The 21,808-nt window shown below is 45.3% G+C and overlaps 1 protein-coding gene across 1 annotated transcript in view; it reads left to right on the forward strand.

Moving 5' to 3' along the window:
• LOC131266959 (rap guanine nucleotide exchange factor 4) overlaps positions 1-21,808 on the forward strand; it is a 99,237-nt gene that overhangs the window by 44,531 nt on the left and 32,898 nt on the right. The window contains exons 4-5 of the mRNA XM_058269661.1: positions 9,908-10,054; positions 20,842-20,893. Coding sequence (XP_058125644.1) covers positions 9,908-10,054; positions 20,842-20,893 — 199 coding nt within the window. The remainder of the gene's footprint in view (positions 1-9,907; positions 10,055-20,841; positions 20,894-21,808) is intronic.

The raw sequence follows: 21,808 nt of genomic DNA on the forward strand, positions 1-21,808 counted from the left end.
TTTTTGTTATTTCACTCAACAATCAACGCAACGCCTGAGATTGCAAGAACACCGGTGTCGGGAAAAGGCAATAACTCTCTCGCTGCTTCGTAGTTTGTATGAAACAAAACAACTTCATCAACATCATGCAAACAGTGAGATGAAGAACGAAAGTGTTCGAAAAGCGCAGGCTCCACAAGGAGGGGGAAAAATGTTTCCCACCGCAGCACCAACGATACCGTTGGGAAAGTGAAAAAATCGGCTTAAAGTGCCAGTGATTGGAGTGCAAACCCGTAGCCACGGTGAAGGTGAAGGCCAATTGTCCAGCACCCAGGGCACATCAACAACCCGTTCACATTGCAGTCGTTGCTGTCAAGTGGCACAACACCCTCGTGTCTGTCACCCTGTGTTGACCGTCGAGTGGTCCGGGGTGCTTTTGGGGTAGTAATTTCCACCGATTCGCTGTCGCTGTGTGTGTGCGTGTTTTTTTTCCTCTATGTTTATTTTGGCTTTATATTTTTATGATACGGATCTCTTCGACAATCTTCCCCACTTCACCTCGCGATGGGTTGTTATGAGTAAAAACGAAAAAAAAAATGGCAAACAAATAAATAAATCATTCGCGATTGGTGGCACACGTGTGCGTACAGGTGGATAGCGTTTGATCGTGCGCGAGTGTGCGGGACCGGAACGTGCGCGCGACACAACAAAACGTGCTAATTACTCGCGGCCTCGATGTCGTTGGGTTGGCTTGTTGTTTAGGAGCGCTTTTTTTTAACGCTTGGCGTGTCGGTGTTGCGGCCCTTATCGGCCCTAATGTGATTCGGAGCTAGGTGATGCTGATGTTTGCAACTGTGCCACGCATGTGTAGTGCAAGTGTGTACATACATATGTGATGCTGAAGATAGCAACTCCGTGTGATATGGTTTTTATTTATTTTGCGTGGCGACCTACGGGTAGAGATATTTTGTTAGGAAATTTTAATGGTTCTGTGGTAAATAGACCTTCGAAATAATTTTTATGTGAATCTCATATGAAACGATGGTTTAATTGAAATGAAATTAAGTGAAATTTGATTTTTCCTGCGTTACCCTCTTTCTACAAAATTTATTCTTAATGGAAAAGCAATAACATTGTTGAAAAAATCTTAAGTTTTAGTTTAACAATCCCAGTTTACAGCCTCTGTTGTTTTGGAATCTATGATTAGGAGCAACTCTACTAGGATTTTACGAATAAATTTCCAAGCCACCGATAACTTTCAAACCCTAACAAATGGTGAAAAACTTTCCTTCCCACCGCATGGTGTTTTTGTGAACCAATTTAAATCATCCCGCTTCCGGTGTGGTTCTTTTCACCATCGGCTCTCCTGGCGGCAGGTGAGAAGAGGCTCACCGGAAGTCTTTCCCTTTCCAGTACGGCGGGAGTGAACTTTTCATTATCATTTCCACCTCAGCAAAGGCCAAACCTCTGGGGCTTGAGCACACCTATGAGAGTTTTATCAATGTCATGAAGCGGCACAGAAGCATCGACCGGTTCATTTCCGGTACAGCTAACCACGAAGGCGACAACTTATTCCACCCGGGAGCCTTTAAACCGAAGGGTCAGGGTCGGTAAACTTTGTCCTTAAAAATGGCTCCATCGAGTGGTGTCCCACCAGTGGGTTCAGTAGTACTTTTGGAGTTTTCTTGCCGCCCCGGAGAAGCTGTTGTAACGATCACCGCAGGTAAAGGGAAATTTAAAAAAAAAAAAAAAAGATATCTACCTTCCCATAAAAGTAATGAATGGTTGAACATTATAGTGGCTATCAATTTTTCGTTCCACCCCCAGAAATGATGGGCATGTGGTTTTTGAAGGCGAGCGTGTACGAAACGAGATGAATTCTCTTGGGTTCTAAATGGGGGGGGAAGTACCAAATTGGTGCAGTACATTTCACTCTAAAGCAAAGTTGAATTCTGAAAAGGGGAAAAGTTCAACAAAAGAAGATTCACCGCCGCGCTGAGCCACCTTCCGGTTGGGAGGATTTAAAACTGGGACGAGGGTTGACGGTTGACTTTAAACATAAAGTACACGGTTGAAGCGCACTTGTTGCAGGAACTGCTGCCACCTGTTACCTGATACTGCAAGGAAATGAAAATGCCATTGAACCGTTACAGTTCACCTGAGTTGAAATGGATGTGCGTATATGTGTGTTTGTGCGAAAAGTTTCTGTCTCTTCCGGAAAGGATAGCCATGCTGCCATTCAACAAGTTTACTCAAGCGTACCGGAGCGCGCATCATCTTCCCTTACATTGCATCATTTGATTGATTCTCTACTCCATCCTTAATGTTACCCGAGCTCCGTCGAGTTTAGCTCCCCCGTTTGGCAGCATCCAGAGAATACTCGACCTTCCATCTTTCATCGCTCGTCTGCGTTACGCTTTTCCTCGAAACGGAAAGAAAAGCGTAACCTTGTACCTTCTCGCAATGATGTTGAAGATTGATATTCAGTGGAAACTTTCTATTTCCGCTATCTTTGCACATGGGATTCATGGATTAATTTAAAGTATCCGTTGTGACATTGCAATCAATTTTGTGTTGAGCAATTGACAGACATAAACAAAAACCCTAACCTACCTTTCACTTTCGCTGAGAAAATTGATCCTACCAAAACAATCTTGGTTCAGATGCATAGCAATTTTCCAAATCCGTCATAACATGGCTCGTTAGGGCGCATCCATCCTGACCATCTGCCACAAATTACGCCAAAGTGCCCAAACTCTCCTGTCTGGACGGGTGCCACGAGTCACCAAGCCGACACCGGTGGAGTTGGTTTTCCATTTTCGTGTCAACCAGGGACAGTCCGACCGAGAGTCGCCACATCAATATGCCAGCCCACCTTGTGACGACCGACGCGCTGTCCTCGGTGACATAATTCCATTTTATGTAGATCTCCACGTTTTATGGTTCCATTTGGAGCTAAGTGACTGCCTCCCCCTCCCCCCCCCCCTCCCGCCATTTGGGCGATTTCCCCAACCTTTCATTAAATCGCACCTCGAACGCTCGCATCCCTACCGACGAATGGATGGATAGTATTTTGAGATAAAATGTGGGTGTCCCTTGGTGCTGCGGTGCTACGATTCGGGCTCTGACACTTCAGGTCCCCGAGTGTCACTGGAAGCGAGGCGGGAAATCCCAACCGGCTAGGCAACGCTTTCCCGGGTGCTTGAAAATGTTGGAAGACGGATGAGAATTAATCAGAAGTTTCTGACGTACTTTCACTGGGATTTTCCCGGGAAATCTCTCTCCTTTCGATCTCCTTCTTTGACGCAAGGCGGGCAGGGATTAATACATTTCATCTACGTTGCCTTAGATTTGTATTAGAAATGTACCAATTCTGTCACACCGACCGCTTTCAGTTTCTCCGACCTTCTTTTCAACTTGATCAATGGGAGGAAATTGAAATTGGCAAAAATATTCAGCGTAGACAAAATCCATAATTTATCGTTACTGAAGGTAATGTTTTTGCCTTCCCGATGGACCATGTTATTTTTGAAAGCAAATTATTCAGTCTAACGAATAGTAACATCTTCTTTTCCACGTACAAACTTTTTACATCACTCAGGGAAATTTGCTGATTCAAATACTTTTTGCTTGGTAAAGAATCCAATCCAGTTTGCTTCCTTGCAACATACCAGTTGCATCCGCTGGTCTATTTCAAACATGAAAACGTAAATCGCTTGGTATAGGCTGACATAAAAAAAAGGATGCGATTAATGTTGAAAACGGGGGCCAATTTACTACACTCCAGCACCGCGGTTTGTGGCGAGATTTCTTTGCCTTTCATTTCGGACAGCAATGCAAAGGAACGGTACCATCAGTCTCGGTGGGTACAAATACTAGCACGAGTAACTCCAATGGCTTCACTTTTACATTGTTCCTGTTCATTTTGAGCGTTCTTTAGCGCGAGCGCGTTGAAAGTTGAAGTTGAAGCTGTCTACAGCGCAAAGTATGGACGAATGCAAAAAGAAAAAACAAATAAATCTCCCTCCTAACTCTCGGTAAAAACAGCGAAGTGAAGCAAGTGGTACATCTACCACTAGCAGAACAAGGAATGCAGAGGAAGCTTGAGCAAAGAACGAAAAAAAAAATTCAAGCGGCTCCTACAAAGTTGTGAACCCTGCGGCCCTTCAGTTAACCTTCATTAACTTGCAGGAACTGTGCAGAAACGTCTTTTGTGTTTGAAACTCAAGCGGAAGTGGCTACCGACGGAGGTTTTTTTTTTCACCCACTTCCTTTACTTCGCTAAAGGGTAGAAATTGTTCCTCCTCCCGTGTCCGTTGCTTTTGGTGGAAGGATGTTGACATTCTATTAAGATGCTAGGCCAAAAAGTTCATAGCGTTGGAAGTAACTTTGCAAGGAATATTTTGCTTCATGAAATTGTAAATAAAACACCCGAGAGTTCTACAAAAATGGGTTAATTCTAGCCTGTTCGAGTTTGAGCATCCTGTATACACAACCAACAAATATAGTTCACAAATAAAACTGGTTTTCCATGCCCATGTGTTAAATCGTATATGTTGTGATGTATTGCTAGATATAAACATCACTGAGTTCTATAATAATTTTTATTTTTATTTTAATACTTTTAAGACTCTAATCTTTGTACAAAATATAAATTTTCCGTGCAAATAAATTCGTTTGGTTTACGTTTTGCTCGCGAAACACCTGCATTATTTCAACACCGTCAAGTTCAGCCATAGTCGTTAAAGAAAAACATTAGTTAGAAAGTGCGACAGGCGCGTTGCGAGTGCAGAATAAACCATTTCCCAATTTCGTCTTATCGGTTTGACAGCGAACGACGCGACTTTACGCGTAGCCCATCGGCGGAGGAAAATAGCATCACTGGAAAAAAAAAAACAAATATTTAAACTTTTCACAACTTTCCCTACCCTGGCAGGTTCCCTGCCCTGCGGTAGGTGAGTCAAAATGGTGCTTCCTTTGGCTTTCAACAAGATTAACGACCCAACACCGGTCGGTTTGAATGCAAAGAAGCGTTAGGCGTTGGCTGGGTAAGAGGGACTAGAGAAAAAAAAAGAACCCATGAGGGTGGAAAACTTGAACCATTCCGCTTTTTTTTGTCCTCTTGCTGTGAGCCACCAGTTGCGGGCGAGAAGATGCCGGAAACGATCGAGTGGAAAATTATCCCAGCGGGACATTTTGTCTCGCTTTTAGAGCAACCGTAAATGAATGTTCCATTTTTTTTCTCTTCCCTCCCTCCCGGCGGAAAAACTGGCACGGACATATTGAGAGGAAAGGCCCGTACCGTTATTGACGAACCGGTCGGTGTCGGGATAGAGTTTTCTGTTTTGCAACTGATCGACGGCGGGATCAGACAATTTATTTTTACTTTCCTTTCCGAGGGTACGCAAAACTTTAGCATTAACGATAATTTCGCTTTTCATGATAACTACCCCGCGTGGAACAGGTTGATGGACAGGTTCGAGTTTTGCTGCAGGGTGTTCTGCTTTTGGGGTTTGAGATTCGCAAAAATGAAATCCTCGAAGGTAGAGGATAAAACCACAAGCAAACCGTAAAGCGGGTGGCTTAGGAAAACTTTCCTGCTGTGCACGCTTGCTTGTCAGCAACTTCTTTGAAGAAAACTGCAGTTTTCAACTTCTTTGAATAAAGGACAGGCGCAGGCAAAGACTTGTTGAATCTGGTCGGTTTGCATGCTACTCGGGTTTTATAAGGTCCCCTGACACTTAATCTCCTTTTGCTGCGTATCTATGATGTTTTAAGGTTAGTTTTAGGTCATTACAATTGTTTAATTGTAATTGCTTTTGTGTCTTTAAGCTGTGTCACACTATATTTTTGAAAAGATTAAAAGTGAAAACAAATGACCAATTTTCATTTCACTTAAAAAGGTTTTATGTGGTCCCCTGACACTTAAACTCTTTTTGTTGCGTATGTATGATGTTTTAAGGTTAGTTTTAGGTCATTAAAATTGTTTAATTTTATTTGTTTTTGTGTTTTTAAGCTGTGTCACACAATCTTTTTGAAAAGATTAGTCAAGTTGGAATATAGCAAATGACCTATTTTTATTTCACCTAAAATATCTAATCACGTTTAGCTTTCTCTGAAAGTGACAAATTAAAAATTTAGGTAATTTCAATTGTTTCCTAATGAAATTTTTGAGATTTTTTGTTAAGCTATTGCGTGTTTGCCGTTGATTCTAATAACAATTCTAATGTAAAGCTACTCATATAGTAAGTTTAAATTTTAACAAACTTATTAAAATATTCTGAGTTTTATTTATCAAATGCGTAATATACTGACAGAAAACCGTGTCAACTTTGTACGAAAATTCTTTTGAAAAACTCCTATCATCCTTAAGGATACATTTCAACATACACAACAATCATGTGCCATGAAAGATGCAAACGGAAACGGAAGCGAGAGCAGTCATACTCATATACACATAAAAATACCACAACAATATCAACCGCTCCCGAGCTACTCACCGTTTCAACCGGCTCGTTTGTGCTTGATCTAGAGGAAAAAAAGGAAATAATCACAAGGAATGTCCTTATTGTCGACATTCCGGCGCGAGCTTTCCAATGTGTACGGTTCGCCGGATATGATGATATTTTTGATCGCATCTACCATATCGCTTCCTTCCGCCCAGCAAGTTTCCTCTCTTAGTTTAGCGTCAGCACGCGAGTCTTACGTACGCTTCCGTTGGCTCTTTTTTTTTTGTTCGCGCGTGTGAGAAAATATTCTTGGCGCAAAAGAAAGCTGACAAGATACGAAAGTACGTGACAATGGAGCGTTATTTTTACGAGTGTTCGCATGTGTTGCGCCCACCCGAACGACTCCTCGCGAGGCCGGTTGAAGTTCATTCTCGTGGTATCGATTTTCTGTCCCGGCCCCCGGGAGAAGAGGGTTTTTTGTGCTGCTCAGTGATCCATCAGCGGACGACAGCTAGGACGAAACGACGCTGGAGTTCTTTAGCATTGCAAACAAACAATGATAAGAAACGAAGGCGCACCCTACGAGGAAAGGGTGCCGTAAACGGTAAATACCGTCGCGTGAAGGTCCTTTCGGAAGCGCGATTGATGGTGGAAGTTTTTGCCGAAGTTGACACAATTTTGAGCCCAAGAGTTATTGCGTCTTTTGATTAGTGTAATAATGTGGTTTGAAGATGCTCCAGGAATGCTTCGGGTGACCATCAGAGGACGATGTTTGTCAGTACGAAGCATGCTAGGTATTTCTTTGATGTGGGCCCCTTCTGTTCGTCTCCCATGGACGGAAAGATGTATTTCTTGCTTGTCTTAGGTATTAGGGGAAAATTAATTGAATGAAAAATACCATCAAATCTATCCAACCTGTTCGCAGCCTCAATCAATTTGGTCCCTTCGTTAGTTTCGCAACTGTCACCAGTTTTATCGTGGACGCTGAAAAGACTTACCTCCAAAACGTTTGTGCGTGTGCGAAGCCGAGTGTCACTTGATGGAAATATATTGGACGTTCGGTAGTGCGTGCCGACCAACAGAGACGGAAATTTCGCCGACGCTAAAGGACAACCAAATAATCCCTCAAAAGTGTCGCTTGTTGAAGCAAAGTGAAAGGAAATCTCGACGAACTGGGGGTGGAGTGCCTCAGAAAAGCGCCCCGCTACGGAATTGCCGCTTTTCTCGGAAAGCGAGACAAAACCAATTCCACAGACCCCTGCCCGAAGCGTGCTGAAGGATGTGGCTTAAGCGACACCGTCGCTACAGTGTTACCTCGAACCGACGTCGACGAAATAAGGTAAATTCCAGCATCGAGAGTACGGGTTAGCGCACGGCGAAGCCGTCGTGAATGGACGAAATATGGTCACGCACCCCACATTGTCTCATCCTTCCCCACAATCGTGGCGTTGTGTTGTGTCGCTTGGCCAACCATTTTAAAGGTACACTTCGAGGGAAAAAGGTGATTGATTTTCCTCCTCACGCGGGGGAGGCTTTCCGGAGCGGGTGAGTTGAATGTCTTCCGAATGCCTTACGGGGGGAAAATGGAAATTGTTTTACAGATGAATGAAACAAATTGTGCCGGAAAACCGCACTAACGGGTGCAGGAAGCCGAACGGAAGGGGAAGATTACTTCCACCAAGCGTCCCACGCCCGGGTGGAGGAAGCCGAGCAGGACAGCGCGGGTAGGGGTTCGAGTTCGGTTCGATTTTATCCGAGGATTTCCCGGGGAACCGTAGAACCGAAATACGAAATCCCCGTAGCGGTAGATTTGCCCAAGTTCCAAGTCGAATTGATTTGTTGAAGTTTTCTCCAACCTCGCCCACCCCCCATTTCCTCCCCCTCCGTGCCAGTGGACGGGGAGTGAAAAAGTTTTCCGTTGCGGGCGAAAAATGCATTCCATTTCGAGTTTTTCAATTCGCTTCAGCCAACCGAAAAGCCACCGTCAGCCGGGTAGGAAAAGGGGGGCTCTCGTTGCAAATTTTCTTCATTTTTCCCTCATACATTTACCTCCCTTCTACCTCTCCAAATCAAACAGACATACGTTTACATTGACTGGGGGAAATTGTAGCATCAAGAACGAACGACTCGCCACATTCTATCGTTCGATCGAATCGATTCCTCAGCGCTGTGCTGCACAATTACTTTGTCAATTTACCTCCTTTCGTGTACGATCCACTTGTGATGCCGACGCGATTTGTTGGTTCGTTTGCGATTGTTTTTATTATGTGTAGGTTTTGGCATGGTTGAAATATTCGTATTGGTTCGGAGTGGAAAACCACAGTACATCAAAAGGGAGACAGGAGAGCTTTGAAATATTCCGGCACACTAGATTGTTCTGAATTGCAAAATCCCTCATAGTAATCTTTTTCATTGTACTTCTCGCCAAGCGATTCAATGGTATAAATGAATATGTATGCATAGAATAAATTGAAGTTAACTTGTTTCTTCTAAAACAATCAATAAAATAAATATAATCTTGACTTTCAATGGGTTTTGAAATTCGTGAATTCACATTCAAGAGACAATTTTTATGCTTTGTAAAATCATATTCATTTTATTAATAAAACTGCATTTTCTTTTCATTTAATGATTAACCATCCAAGCTCGTATAAGATCTAATATACACAAAGTGCTACTTTGCTGCACTTCGAACAACAAAACAATGTCGGTTCGTTAAAGGTTTCTTCTCTATTACGGGGCAGGGCCTAACCTTCTTATGCATAGTAACATCCATCCGTCTTGGTACATCACCCCCGGCTAGCAGTGCGGTGTCTATTCTAGCCACAACCGAAGCTTCTGAAGTGTGCGGTGCAACAAAGCCCGTCCCTTAATAGGACTTCCGCTCAAGGGTCGCACCCGGCAACGGTACGGCACTACGCTCCATGCCGCCATTAAATAGGAAGCCAATATTACCATGAAACGAATGGGAAGTGGTAGCATTAACTGCTGCCATATGACGCTGCCGCTCATATCTCTGCGTGAAAAAGAGCACACGCTAAGTTGAGGGTTGGGAAAAGCGTCGCGAAACTCAGCAGCACATCAGTAGGGTATTTTTCCGAGCGAACGAAGCGGTAAACTTTGCTCACAGCTGCAACAGAGCGCGGGTGCGACATAATTTTACCCTCCTTCGGTGACAATGCAACGGTGCATGGTTTGGAAGCTTAATTTTCTCCCAGGCACAAGAAATTTGTTCTGCGGGACCTCAAGAACACTGCGAAAAACGTCACATGCACCCCTGTTTATAATCCTTCGCTTGACAGGGTTGTTCAGCATTTCCTTTTCGGAATGCTTTTGTTAACAAGAGTTTGTTACGGAGGCTTCTAGTCTAGTGCGATAATCAAAGTGAAGTTTTATTATATTTAATTAGTCTGAAAGTGCAAATTAAAATCATTGTTTCAATAACTTTATAATATTTTTCTTGTTCCTTCTTTCTACAGCTGTCAGTAACACTATGTAATTTGGGCGTCGGGGCCACCTTCGGCGAGTCCATCCTGCACGATCTGCCCCGGGACAGCACGGTGGTAACCAAAACCACCTGCGAGCTGCTGCGAGTGGAGCAGCAAGATTTCAGACTGATTTTTGAGGTACGTATCACTTTCCCGAAATATCTCAAGAGACGTTCACATCATTCATATTACGATTGAACAGCTAGGTTTAAACCAAATTTTGCTGCTTTTTATAGGATAGATACGATAGATCGAGTGCTGAGAGTCATAAAAATACTTTCCGCTGATTTGTTGGAAAAACTCGTCGGTATTTTGAACCAACCCACCCAAGGGGACCAATATATTTATTAATAAATACCGCGATAGTAACTATGACTTTTACCATCGATCTCAAAGCCTTCCCACTCGCACTCGAATGTCAAGAGATCGTTAAAAATAAATGAAAGTTTAAGGGAACACTCTGGGAAAACTCCAAAATAAATCTCTGGAGTCTCGATTAACTAGAGCAGAACAAGGACGTCATCACAACTCGGTAACCATCGTCACCAAGTAAAAGCAGACGAAAACAAATATAAAAATAAATGCCACTTAATTGTGAATGTGTGGAAGTAATCACTGATTGGTTGGCTGTGTCGTCACCGGGAGTTATTCCAGGCGTAATAAACATGGCTTTTTCCATTAATAAGATATTATAGGATACGCCCTCACGGTTTGAAGTATCAATACGGCTTACGGATGTTGGCGCAAGTTGATATTTATATAGCAACACCCCTTGTTATTATAAAGCTTCTCATTAAATAGGATTAAATTAGATTCCCTCATATTCTCAACCTTTTCGATATGTCCTCCTACACTGTAGGTTCTAAATAGCGATAAATTGAAGGAGGAAAATTATGTCTTTTTTCATGAAAACATTGTTATCATTGGTATTAGGTTGAAATTAGGGCTTTATTAAATTTCATTGGAAAGCATTTTTTGAAATCAATTTATTTTGCCTTTTAATTGCTTCACAAAGAGAAGAAAGCTAGTAACCAATGGAAAAATGTTCGCTCTAGTCAGTTCCATTATCTTTATCACTCCAAATATTCACCAGTGCTTGAACACCATGTTAAAGAATAATTATTCCGCATGATGGAGGCGCCCGGTACTTGACGGTAGAATTTCACATTCCCGGGTCCAACGTTAACTGGGTGCCGTTTCCCCCCCCACCCGACCGGACGGACCCGGCCTGCCAGCGGGCAACAATAGAAAGACAAATTGTTTGTGGTTACTTCTGTGGATGAGCTTTTCGGCTGAAATGCGCAAATTGACGTCACCAGCACACGCAACCCCCGTCCGGCGGCTTTGGTGGTGATGGTGGTGGTGGTGTAGCATGGCTTGACCGGTCGGCTGCCGTCTACCGCCGGTTTGTGGTTTTGTCTGGCAATCTGCGGTTCCCATCCAAGCCCCTCGCTCCGTTCCATCCACAACACCCCTGCTGCGATGGGAAACGATGGTCAGAGCGACCTTCGTCATCTATCGGTGGAAGGATTCGATCGCATGCAGAGAACGCGGTCCATCCGAGGAAAAAGGATGCTTTTCCTGGTTGCTGGGCCTGAACAGCCTATTTATAGCCAGCTACTAATGATTGGAAGGTAGCGTGGTGACGTTCGGCAGATTAGCAGTGGCACAGCAGGACACGATTGTTCGGCGGGTGGGCGATTGGTTTTGCCTCTGATTTGCCGAACACCAGGGTTTGGCTCATTATGGGCTCACTGATTTGCAAATATTGAAAATTACTGAATACTTTTTCTTTTTGTCTGGTGTTTTCGAGTTTTATTAAAATATTTCGTTAGTTTGTTTTCTTTTTTGTTTGGCAAGAAAATGGTTGTTCGATTTTATCGTTCAGTTTTTACGTTTGTTGGTGGTATTTTATTTCTAATTGAAAGACACTGCTTTGCGTTTATTTTGTTATTGTAGGGTACGGCCTACTCCGGAACTTGTTACTCAACAGGTGGATAGAGAAAGAAGAAAATGGTTTCAAAAATCTGGGTTTGTCCAACGGTGCCAGAGAACGCAATATAGTGTCCACAGATCGCTACCCGCCAGGGACTTTCTGTGGATTATAATGCTAAGTATGTTGGGGACAGAGCCTAACAAACACCAGTGGTTTTTTCTCAAGTTGGGTTTATTTGATTTCCTGAACGCCTTTACTTACGTCACAAATGTTGTGCTAGCGATGTCTAAGACCGGTGACACTGTTATCAATTAACCGTTATTTTTGAACAGCAGGTTATCATAAACTGGTACTTGTAGGGTTTCGTTAAATTCAAAATTCCTAACTGCTCAGAACCTTGTAGAGTTCTGTGGCCTACCTTTAGGCGTCGCAATATCGTACATTCTGCCACCTTAAAATTGAATAATTTTAACTGTTTGCTTTTGGTAATACACACAGCTTTACCAATGGCCTAGTCACTGTACTTCCCTTACTTGTACGTAATGTAAAGACACGCGCTTTGCCATCCTTTCCAGGATGCTCCTCGGTTACGCGTGCTAATGGCCAACACGCCGAAGGCACATTATCTTCCTTAATTATAACTAACGTTCCTGGCGTTACTGTGGTTGTACCTTCCTTTGTCCATTTAGAACGCGCCTGCAGTTGTTGTAAATACTCCTTCTGCCAACGGTTCCAAAAGTGCTGGCGAAGTTGTTGAACATGACGCCAGTGGTTCAACCGGTTTTCGGCTTCGTACAGCAAGCAGTGGTCCGGAACAAGCTGTAGGTTCGTTCCAACCAGGAAATGTCCAGGAGTGAGGGCTGTCATATCGTGTGGGTCATCTGACATCGATGTTATAGGTCGGGAGTTGACACAGCATTCTATCTCGTCCAGCAGCGTAGACATGTCCTCATACGAAAGTGATGTCGTTCCTAAAACGCGCACTAGGTGGTACTTCATGGTTTTGACGGCGGCTTCCCACAGTCCACCGAAGTGAGGAGCTCTTGGTGGGATGAACTTCCATGAAATTTTCCGTTCTAGTGTCCAAGCTTGAACGCTCTGCTCGTGTTCAGTTGTACGCAACAGCTTGTACAACTCGTTCAGCTTATTTGCTGCTCCCTTGAAGTTCGTCGCGTTGTCCGAGTGTAACTCCAATGGCAAACCACGACGAGACACAAACCGTCGTAATGCTGCTATAAATGCTTCCGTTGTCAGGTTTGACACCAGCTCGATGTGTACGGCACGGGTGGTGAAGCATACAAATATGGCGACGTATGCCTTCACGGGCGCCGCCCGTCGGTGGCCACCTTTCAGGAACACTGGACCACAGTAGTCAACACCGGTGATCGAAAAAGGAGGGGCCGGTGTTACTCGGACAGCCGGGAGGTCAGCCATTATAGTTGCTGACGACGATGGTCGGGCGCGGAAGCAGGTGTGGCACTGGTGAAATACCTTCCGGGCGAGATTTCGGCCACTTGTAATCCAGAAGCGTTGTCTGCACGTGTTTAGCATCAGAGTCGGTCCCGCGTGAAGTAACTGCTTATGGAAATGTTCCATCAGCAGTCGAGCAAATGGATGACTGGCAGGAACAACTAGTGGATGCTTCACATCCTCCGCTAGCGATGAGTTGGATAAACGTCCTCCAACTCGGATGATTCCGTCAGCTCCCAGTTGCGGATGTAACCATTTGAGCGGGGACGACGCAGGAACGGGTTTGTTTTGCTGCAAGGCCTTGACCTCTTGCTGTAGGTGGTCTCGTTGAGCCAAGCGGCACAGTACTTCTTCCGCATCCGTCAAATCCTTAGTCGTCAGGCCAGGGTTCTCGTACGACCGGCGTTTGGTGCATCGGTTCCAATACTGAACCCAGTACGCTGTCATCCGTCTCAGCTTAGAATACGATGAAAAGAGCGTAAATATGCGGTGAGCTGGCAGCTCAATGGCAGCGCATGCCACAACTGCTACTCGCTGCTCTGCTTGCACTGAAGGATCTGGTGTCGCAAGCAGTGGTGGAGGCCATTGATCTTCTGGCAGGCTCATCCAGGAAGGACCCTGCCACCATAGGGTACTGGAGAGGAGATCTTTGCCCAAACATCCTCGGGAAGCAAGGTCAGCAGGGTTGTCGACTCCTGCGATGTGACGCCACGTGCAACCCTCCGTTAGTTGTTGCACCTGCGATACCCGGTTGGCAACATATGGCTTCCAGGAGTTCGGTGATGCTCGCAGCCAATGTACCACAGTCATGGAGTCTGTCCAGAAGACTGCCAGAGAGCCTGGGTTTACCGCAGTTCTTACTCGGTCGAATAGCAAGCTGGCCAACTGAGCTGCGCACAGTTCAAGCCGAGCGATAGAGTGCTTGCTATTGAGGGGTGTCACCTTGGTTTTTGAGGCGAAGAGCTCCATTGTGCCATGTCCCTGGGCATCGCAACTACGGATGTAGCAGCATGCTCCATATCCTTTCTCCGAAGCATCGCAGAAGACGTGGTATTGGATGGTGGTCACTGAAGATCTAATGGCGACTCGCGGAATGCTGATGTTGTGAAGGTAATGCATTTGCTCAAGAAAGTTGAGCCATTCCGTTCGTAGCTGCAGCGGAAGTTCAGCATCCCATCCCCAGGGTTGTTGGTTGACGTGTTTCAGAGTCCATACACGTTGAAGAAGTTGTTTGGCAACCGCCTTCACTGGGTCAACAAACCCTACCGGATCGTAGATCTTCCCAATGGTGGACAATACCTTGCGTTTGGTTGCATCTTCGTTGACATCCGGGGCTTGGACTTTGAAGCGCAGAGTGTCCGCTGACGTATCCCATATGATTCCAAGTGTTGCCAACGATCCGTCGTCATCGTCGTTGGGATATGGGCTGGATGCTCGGCTTTGTTGGTCCACATGATGCAACACCGCTTCCTCGTTTGATGCCCATTTCCGCAGCTCAAATCCACCTTTGGCAAACAGTTGTTCGGTTTGCTGTTGCAAGGTTTGAGCAGCCTCGGGTGAATCAGCTCCAGACACAAAGTCATCCACGTAGAAGTCAGAGAACCGAGCTGCTGCTATTGGAAACTCACTCCCATGATCCAATACTGTTTGTTGCAGAGATCTCACCGCAAGGAATGGTGCAGATGCGGTTCCATAAGTTACAGTATTCAGCTCATATTCTTCGATGGGATCATGGGGTGAAGCTCGCCACAGAATGCGCTGTAGGGCGCGATCGCTGGGATGTACCCATACTTGGCGGTACATTTTTGCCACATCTCCTGTCAGTGCAATTTGATGAGTTCTGAATCGCATCAGGATCGATGTAGCATCTTGTTGAATTGTTGGTCCGATCATCAGCGTATCATTCAAAGACACTCCTGTCGATGACTTGCTGGATGCGTCGAACACAACCCGACACTTCGTGGTGGTGCTGTCGGCCTTAAACACAGGATGGTGTGGGAGGTAGAATGTTTCCCGACTATCACCTGTTGCTGCCACCTTTGTCATGTGGCCTAAGCGGAGGTATTCGGCCATGAACTCCACGTATGCCTTTTTTGTTTCGGGTTCTCGCTGCATACGTCTCTCGATAGCCAGAAACCGATGGAGGGCGATCGTCCGCGAGTCACCTAGTTTCCCGATCATGTCAGACTTTCTCGGAAGTCGGACGACATATCGGCCGGCTTCGTCTCTGCTTGTAGTGGCCGCGTAGTGGTCCTCACAGGCTCTCTCCTCGATACTCCAACTAGGGAGACTGCCTACGTCTTCTATTGCGAAGAATTTCCGCATCATCGTAGTCAGCTCGTTGGTGTGTACGGCGACTGAACACACCACTGGCAGCGACTGCTCTGCTATCTGGGCTGTGCCACTTACAACCCATCCAAATGCTGTTTCTTGGAGTGACGGCATACCTTCTCCAAGTGAGATGCGTCCGGTTTTTAAAAGCTCGTAGAAGCACGCCGCACCCAGGATGATATCGATTCCACCAGGCTTGTGGAATGTTGGGTCAGCCAAGACGCAGGTTGCTGGAATCGTCCACTGGCTGTGGTGTATACGATGGGCAGGCACATCTGCTGACAGCTTGGGCAGTACCAGCATCTCCAGCGACGTCGAAAATGATGAACAGCGCGATTGGATGGTGGCTCGTACTGATGACTTTACGTTCGTCGCTTGGCTGCCACCAATCCCCGACAGCGGAATGCTCACCGACTTCCGAGGTAGGTTTAAGAATTGCGCCAACCTTCCCGTAATGAAGTTGGACTGTGCTCCACTGTCCAAGAGAGCCCTTGCAGCATGGTTCTTCCCTGCGCTGTCAGTGATGTACAACATGACGGTTGACAGCAACACTGTCGATGGTATCGCCGTGTGAAGCGATATTGTAGCTGTACGGTGTTCTGCTGCAGATGTTGGCTGTTCGTGACGGATCTCGCTGGCGGCACTAGTCCCTTCGTCGTGGAGCAAGGTGTGATGTTTCTGCTGGCACCGACGACACGTCCACTTCGAGGGGCACCTTTTGTTGAGATGACCAGCTCCGAAACAGTTGAAACAACGTTTCCAACTTCGGAGCTTGTCCCGTTTGTCTGGTAGCGATAGTGCTATGAAATCCGCGCACTTGCTGAGCATATGGTTGTCCTGGCACATGACACACGTTGCGGTCGGTGACGGCGTAACGGTCGACGTGAACGCTTTAGTAGGAGCCGGCTTTGGACGAGATGGTTTGTCCATATTGCCTGCTGCGCAGCTCTCCAACACTTCGCATTGCCGCGTGATGTAATCGAACGTCCGGAACAAATCCGGAAACTCGCCGTGCTGCAATGTGAGCTCCCATGCCTTACGAGTGCTAGGGTCCATGCACGACGCGAGGATGTGGGTGATGATGAGGTTGCTGGTTTCATCAATGTTCTTCTCTAAGAACTGCAACCCATCAACGTGACCCTTACACGTTTCTACTAGTGATCGAAGTTCGTTGGCTGATTCGCGTTGCACGGGTTTTAGTTGGAGCAACCCAGCAATGTGTTTGTCGACGATTGCTCGTGGGTTCGCAAACCGCCTTTCGAGTACCTCCCAGGCACTCTTGTAGTTGTTGCTGCTCACCATTGCCGCATTGATGATTCCTGCTGCCTTTCCGGTGAGTGCCTTGTTCAGGTGGTGTAATTTTGCTGCATCCGAAACAGGTGTCCTTCCCATGATGTCGAGGAACATGGCCTTGAATTTGGGCCACTCTTCGTAGCGTCCGTCAAAGGTTGGCATCGGGACACTGAGGTGATGCGCTGCCGCAGTTGCCGGAGCTGCTGACGTTGTTGGCGTTTCGTCCAGCTGTGCCTCCAGAATGGCTGTGCAGGTGGTGTGGATCTTCCGGAAGGCATCGTCGGCGTCCATGTCGACTTCGAGGTCATCTGGCAGGAGATCTATGATGTGCTGCATAATCCTGCCGTGGGTGCCTTGAAGTTCCCGTAATGTGCGTAAGTGCACCCGCGCAGTGGCCGGAGGGAGTTTGTTGTTGGTGATGTCCGGCTGAAGCTGCATAAGTTGACGATATGCCAGCTTCATTTTTGCCCGCAACACGGCCAACTCACGATTACCTGGCGATGACGTCGACGGTTTTGGTGACACGTGCTGTGGGGTTGTTTTCGTCACGTGGTCACTCGCGCACTGTTCCACCGTGGCTTCCGTAGCCGCTTCGTCTGAATTGTCACTCCCTGGTGGCGGGGTATGCATCACTTTACTGCGAGTGTTCATTGTGACTATTAGTTAGTCTGTTGCACTTTTCACTTTTTCACTTCACTGTTTTGTCAGCGTCGACTGCTACGACACTCTGGACTGGTACTCACAATCACGCTGAATAAACTTCTCGTGGCGATGAGACGCTGGACGGTACCACCGAAGGAAACTCACACCTTGAGTTATCTTCCCGTGAGGCCCCGATGCGCACTGGATCGGCCTCGTGTGGTGTCCGTGGTCTGCCACCGATGGACAATCAACCCGTCCGGTTGATACACGATTCCTGTAGACGCTGGGTTGAACAAACGCTGGGCACGAAGCGCTGGACTGATCCACTGAAGAGAACTCCCGACTTGGGTTCTCTCCCCTTGAGGCACCGATGCGCACTGGATCGGCCTCGTGTGGTGTCCGTGGTCTGCCACCGATGTTCAATCAACCCGTCCGGTAGACGAAAGTTCCTCTTCCGACGACGAATGTATGAAATAATCTGCGCACGATAGGTTCGTTGCGCCAATCCGGTTCGAAGGACCAAAATGTAGGGTACGGCCTACTCCGGAACTTGTTACTCAACAGGTGGATAGAGAAAGAAGAAAATGGTTTCAAAAATCTGGGTTTGTCCAACGGTACCAGAGAACGCAATATAGTGTCCACAGATCGCTACCCGCCAGGGACTTTCTGTGGATTATAATGCTAAGTATGTTGGGGACAGAGCCTAACAAACACCAGTGGTTTTTTCTCAAGTTGGGTTTATTTGATTTCCTGAACGCCTTTACTTACGTCACAAATGTTGTGCTAGCGATGTCTAAGACCGGTGACACTGTTATCAATTAACCGTTATTTTTGAACAGCAGGTTATCATAAACTGGTACTTGTAGGGTTTCGTTAAATTCAAAATTCCTAACTGCTCAGAACCTTGTAGAGTTCTGTGGCCTACCTTTAGGCGTCGCAATATCGTACAGTTATGTTTACTGCTACGTTATAAAAGTTATTTTATCTAAATTGTTCGAAAGTAATTCAACCGTGTAGATAGAATTGCTATTGCTTAGCTTCATCCATACATCCTTCTTTTACGACTCCACTACCCGACGCCTACGTGTGCGTCTTGCGTTTGTTTCCATTACGTTTTCCAAACAATCCCCGAAGCAGAAAGCCGTAAAGAAGCTGTCCCATCCAATCGTCAATTGTTTTCTGAGTAACCTCCTCGAGTCATGCTCGGGCATCCGGGGCAAATTTTGATTTCATGTTTACCACACTCAAACACACACCAAGGAATCGTTACTTTGTGTGCTCGGTGGTTTTCTCCCGCCCGCCCAATCCATCGGAAGGAATCTACCCAAGCACGCTGCAAGGATCGTCTCTTATCTGTCTTCCTTACGCGCTCGCACTATTTGATGATGGATCATTTTTCCCGCCGGCACCTTACCGCAGTGTTCCCCCCCCCCCCCCCCCCCCCCCCACGGTGTGGCATCATTTACCGTCGGAGCGAAACTCTCTATTATGCCAGGCGATAGCGCCCGGGTTGCTCGCACCGGCGTGCATAAAACGGTGGGAGTACATTTCTTCCGTCATCAGCTGCGTGAATATAATCCGGCGGGCATTGTAGCATTTGCTCGTACCGCGGTGTCTGTAGAAAGAGGAGTGGTGGACGGGGATTTGTTTTCCGCTCAAGAATGGGATGTGAAGGATTTTCTTTTCATTTGTTTGCGATGAGTGAATTCTGACTGCACATATCGGGGGAGAAAAGAAGTAGAATGTATAGTCTTTTGCCTCGTTCAGTAAAATCGCGTACCTGTGGATAGAAACAGTCAATGGATTTGAAATTTAAAAAACATACATTGCTTTGGTCATCTTTTAGAAGTTTTATTCTAATAATCACCTCATTAAACTATTTAAACCTCATTTAAACCGTTTCAACTGAACTATATGAAGGATCATCGAATCTAACAGCCAAGCGAGATTATTAAAAACGTTTTCTTATGCATGACTTTTTCTAAATTTAGCGTACGATGGTAAGCCCCTTCCCACTGGAAACCCTTCTTCTAACGAATGTGTCAAAAAGTGGCATATCCTACCGAACGCTTTCCGACACTGTCCAATCCTCGAAAAATGTGACAGCCTTATAACGTTGCTGGGGAGTCATGTCCTGCCCCGTTTGCCAACCCTAAACCCGTTCTCTACACAGGCTTTATTTTTAGCGAATATTTGCAGAACGATTGAATGGCACTTTTACTGATTTATTCATGAGCATGTACGACCCCGGCGGCCAATGTTGCTGATGTTGATGATGATGATGCTGCAGGATGACGAAGACGGTCGTTTCCACTCCGCATTTAACCCACACGCTTTACCACATTGCACCTTCGGGCGCTTGTCTTCCGCAGGGCATGCAACTGACATCGTTGTTCGAATTATAGAAGTAGATTTATGGACGTACAAGACGGGCTCGGTTCTCGAATGTGTAATTGCAATGTTATACGTTTTCCCTCCATTCCAATCCCGCATTCCCGCAGTTGCGTGCTTCCTTGGTTTCGTCCGGACGAGAACTTATCGTTTCCCAATAGGGAGCCTCTTCATTTTCTGCACTTGTTTACACGTGTAATTCAGTGTTCGTGTTCTTGTAGTTCCTCTCCGAAGGTCCTCCAGCAATGCCCTTGTTTGGCTTTTTTCCATGTCCAACCGAAGATGCATTGAGATATTTATGGGATGGAGGCACGTGGCACATGGGGAAGGGATCAATTTTTCACAATTCTTCCCAATCAGACCCTATCCATTGCGGATCAGGATGATTGAATTACGAGACATATCCTCTCATGCCAATCGGGAGGTCTATTCGTGTAGTAATTTGTCCGTATGGCTATCTCAGCTCAGTCATTTGAATTAACGAAAGCCAGATTGCTTTTCCACTGTTATCTTTGCAAGCTCGTTTATCATTTTATTTATTCAACGCTGAAAGAAGATCATCGCTTACGTGTGGATTAAATTGATTTCTGTTTAACGACAAACTGCTCGCAATTTTGATTTACACGGATTATGAATACGAATCTTATACAGTGCATGAGTGGGGTTTTTAAAGGCTTATCTTGAAACTACTGCATCTTTTGAGTTTTAATAATCACACACTCTTACGTGACATAGGACATGTGAGCGTACCATTTTAAAATTGATTTAAAGAAAAATGTGGACTTAAAATCTATGTGTTATTATTATTATAGAAGAATCGATTGTTATTTTAATAATACTGTTTCCAATTGTTTCTTTCCAGAAAAATAAAGAATTAATGAACGACATAATTACGAACTGTAGGCTAAAAAATGGTAAGTACTGACGTGGTGCGTTGATATCAAAAGGCATTAGTTATTTACCATACGATTTTTGGTCATTTATATACATTTTACATTTCTTATTATCATATACTATCACTGGTTTTCAAATTTAATTTAGATTGAAAATAAACGTTAACATTTTCTGTATTATTTAAATGCTGGTAATGGCAATCCTACCATCAACCATTTAAATTCACGATACAAAACTTGTCCTACCGCACCGTAATGCAATTGCACCCGCCACCGATCGATCCATCTTGTTCGATATTTGCGTAATTTCCTGCTCCAAACCATCCATTTCCCAATCGGTATGACGTTCGGCCTCGCATATGTTTCGATGATGCCGATTTTGACGGCAAGTGTCAACATTTTAAACATCCAAATGCGCCAACCACACATGTTGCGTACGGTAATGAAGCGAACACTAATTTCCGAAACTACAGCGACCGAAACGTGGTGTAGGGGAAAATCTGCGCTTCCGGTAATGGGAGGGAGTTATGCATTGCTGGAATGTCATTACCGTTTGGCATGCGGCTATGATGGACGAGCGGACTTGGCTAGATATTCTGTTATAGTTTTTGGTTTGGTAGTAATTCGGTTTGCTACGGTGGTCATAGAAGGTATTTCGTTAATTTATGTGTTATCGTTAATCTTAACAATGTTTAATTTTTAAATTAAACAAATAAATGCTGTTTCATGATTGCAACAATTTTTTTTTGAAAAATAAACCGTTATGTTAAGCTTCCTATTTTTTAGCACATTATTTTTACAACATTTTATTATTTGATATTTTGATGATTCTTGCACAGTAAAAGGGTACTAGATTTATTTTATATTACAAATGTTTTTATTATGTTATATGATTTCATTCAAACTATTTGTGAGTCTTAAAAAAACAGCGTTACA

The sequence above is a fragment of the Anopheles coustani genome, chromosome 2, assembly GCF_943734705.1.
Source record: "Anopheles coustani chromosome 2, idAnoCousDA_361_x.2, whole genome shotgun sequence".
Classification (NCBI taxonomy): Eukaryota; Metazoa; Arthropoda; class Insecta; order Diptera; family Culicidae; genus Anopheles; species Anopheles coustani.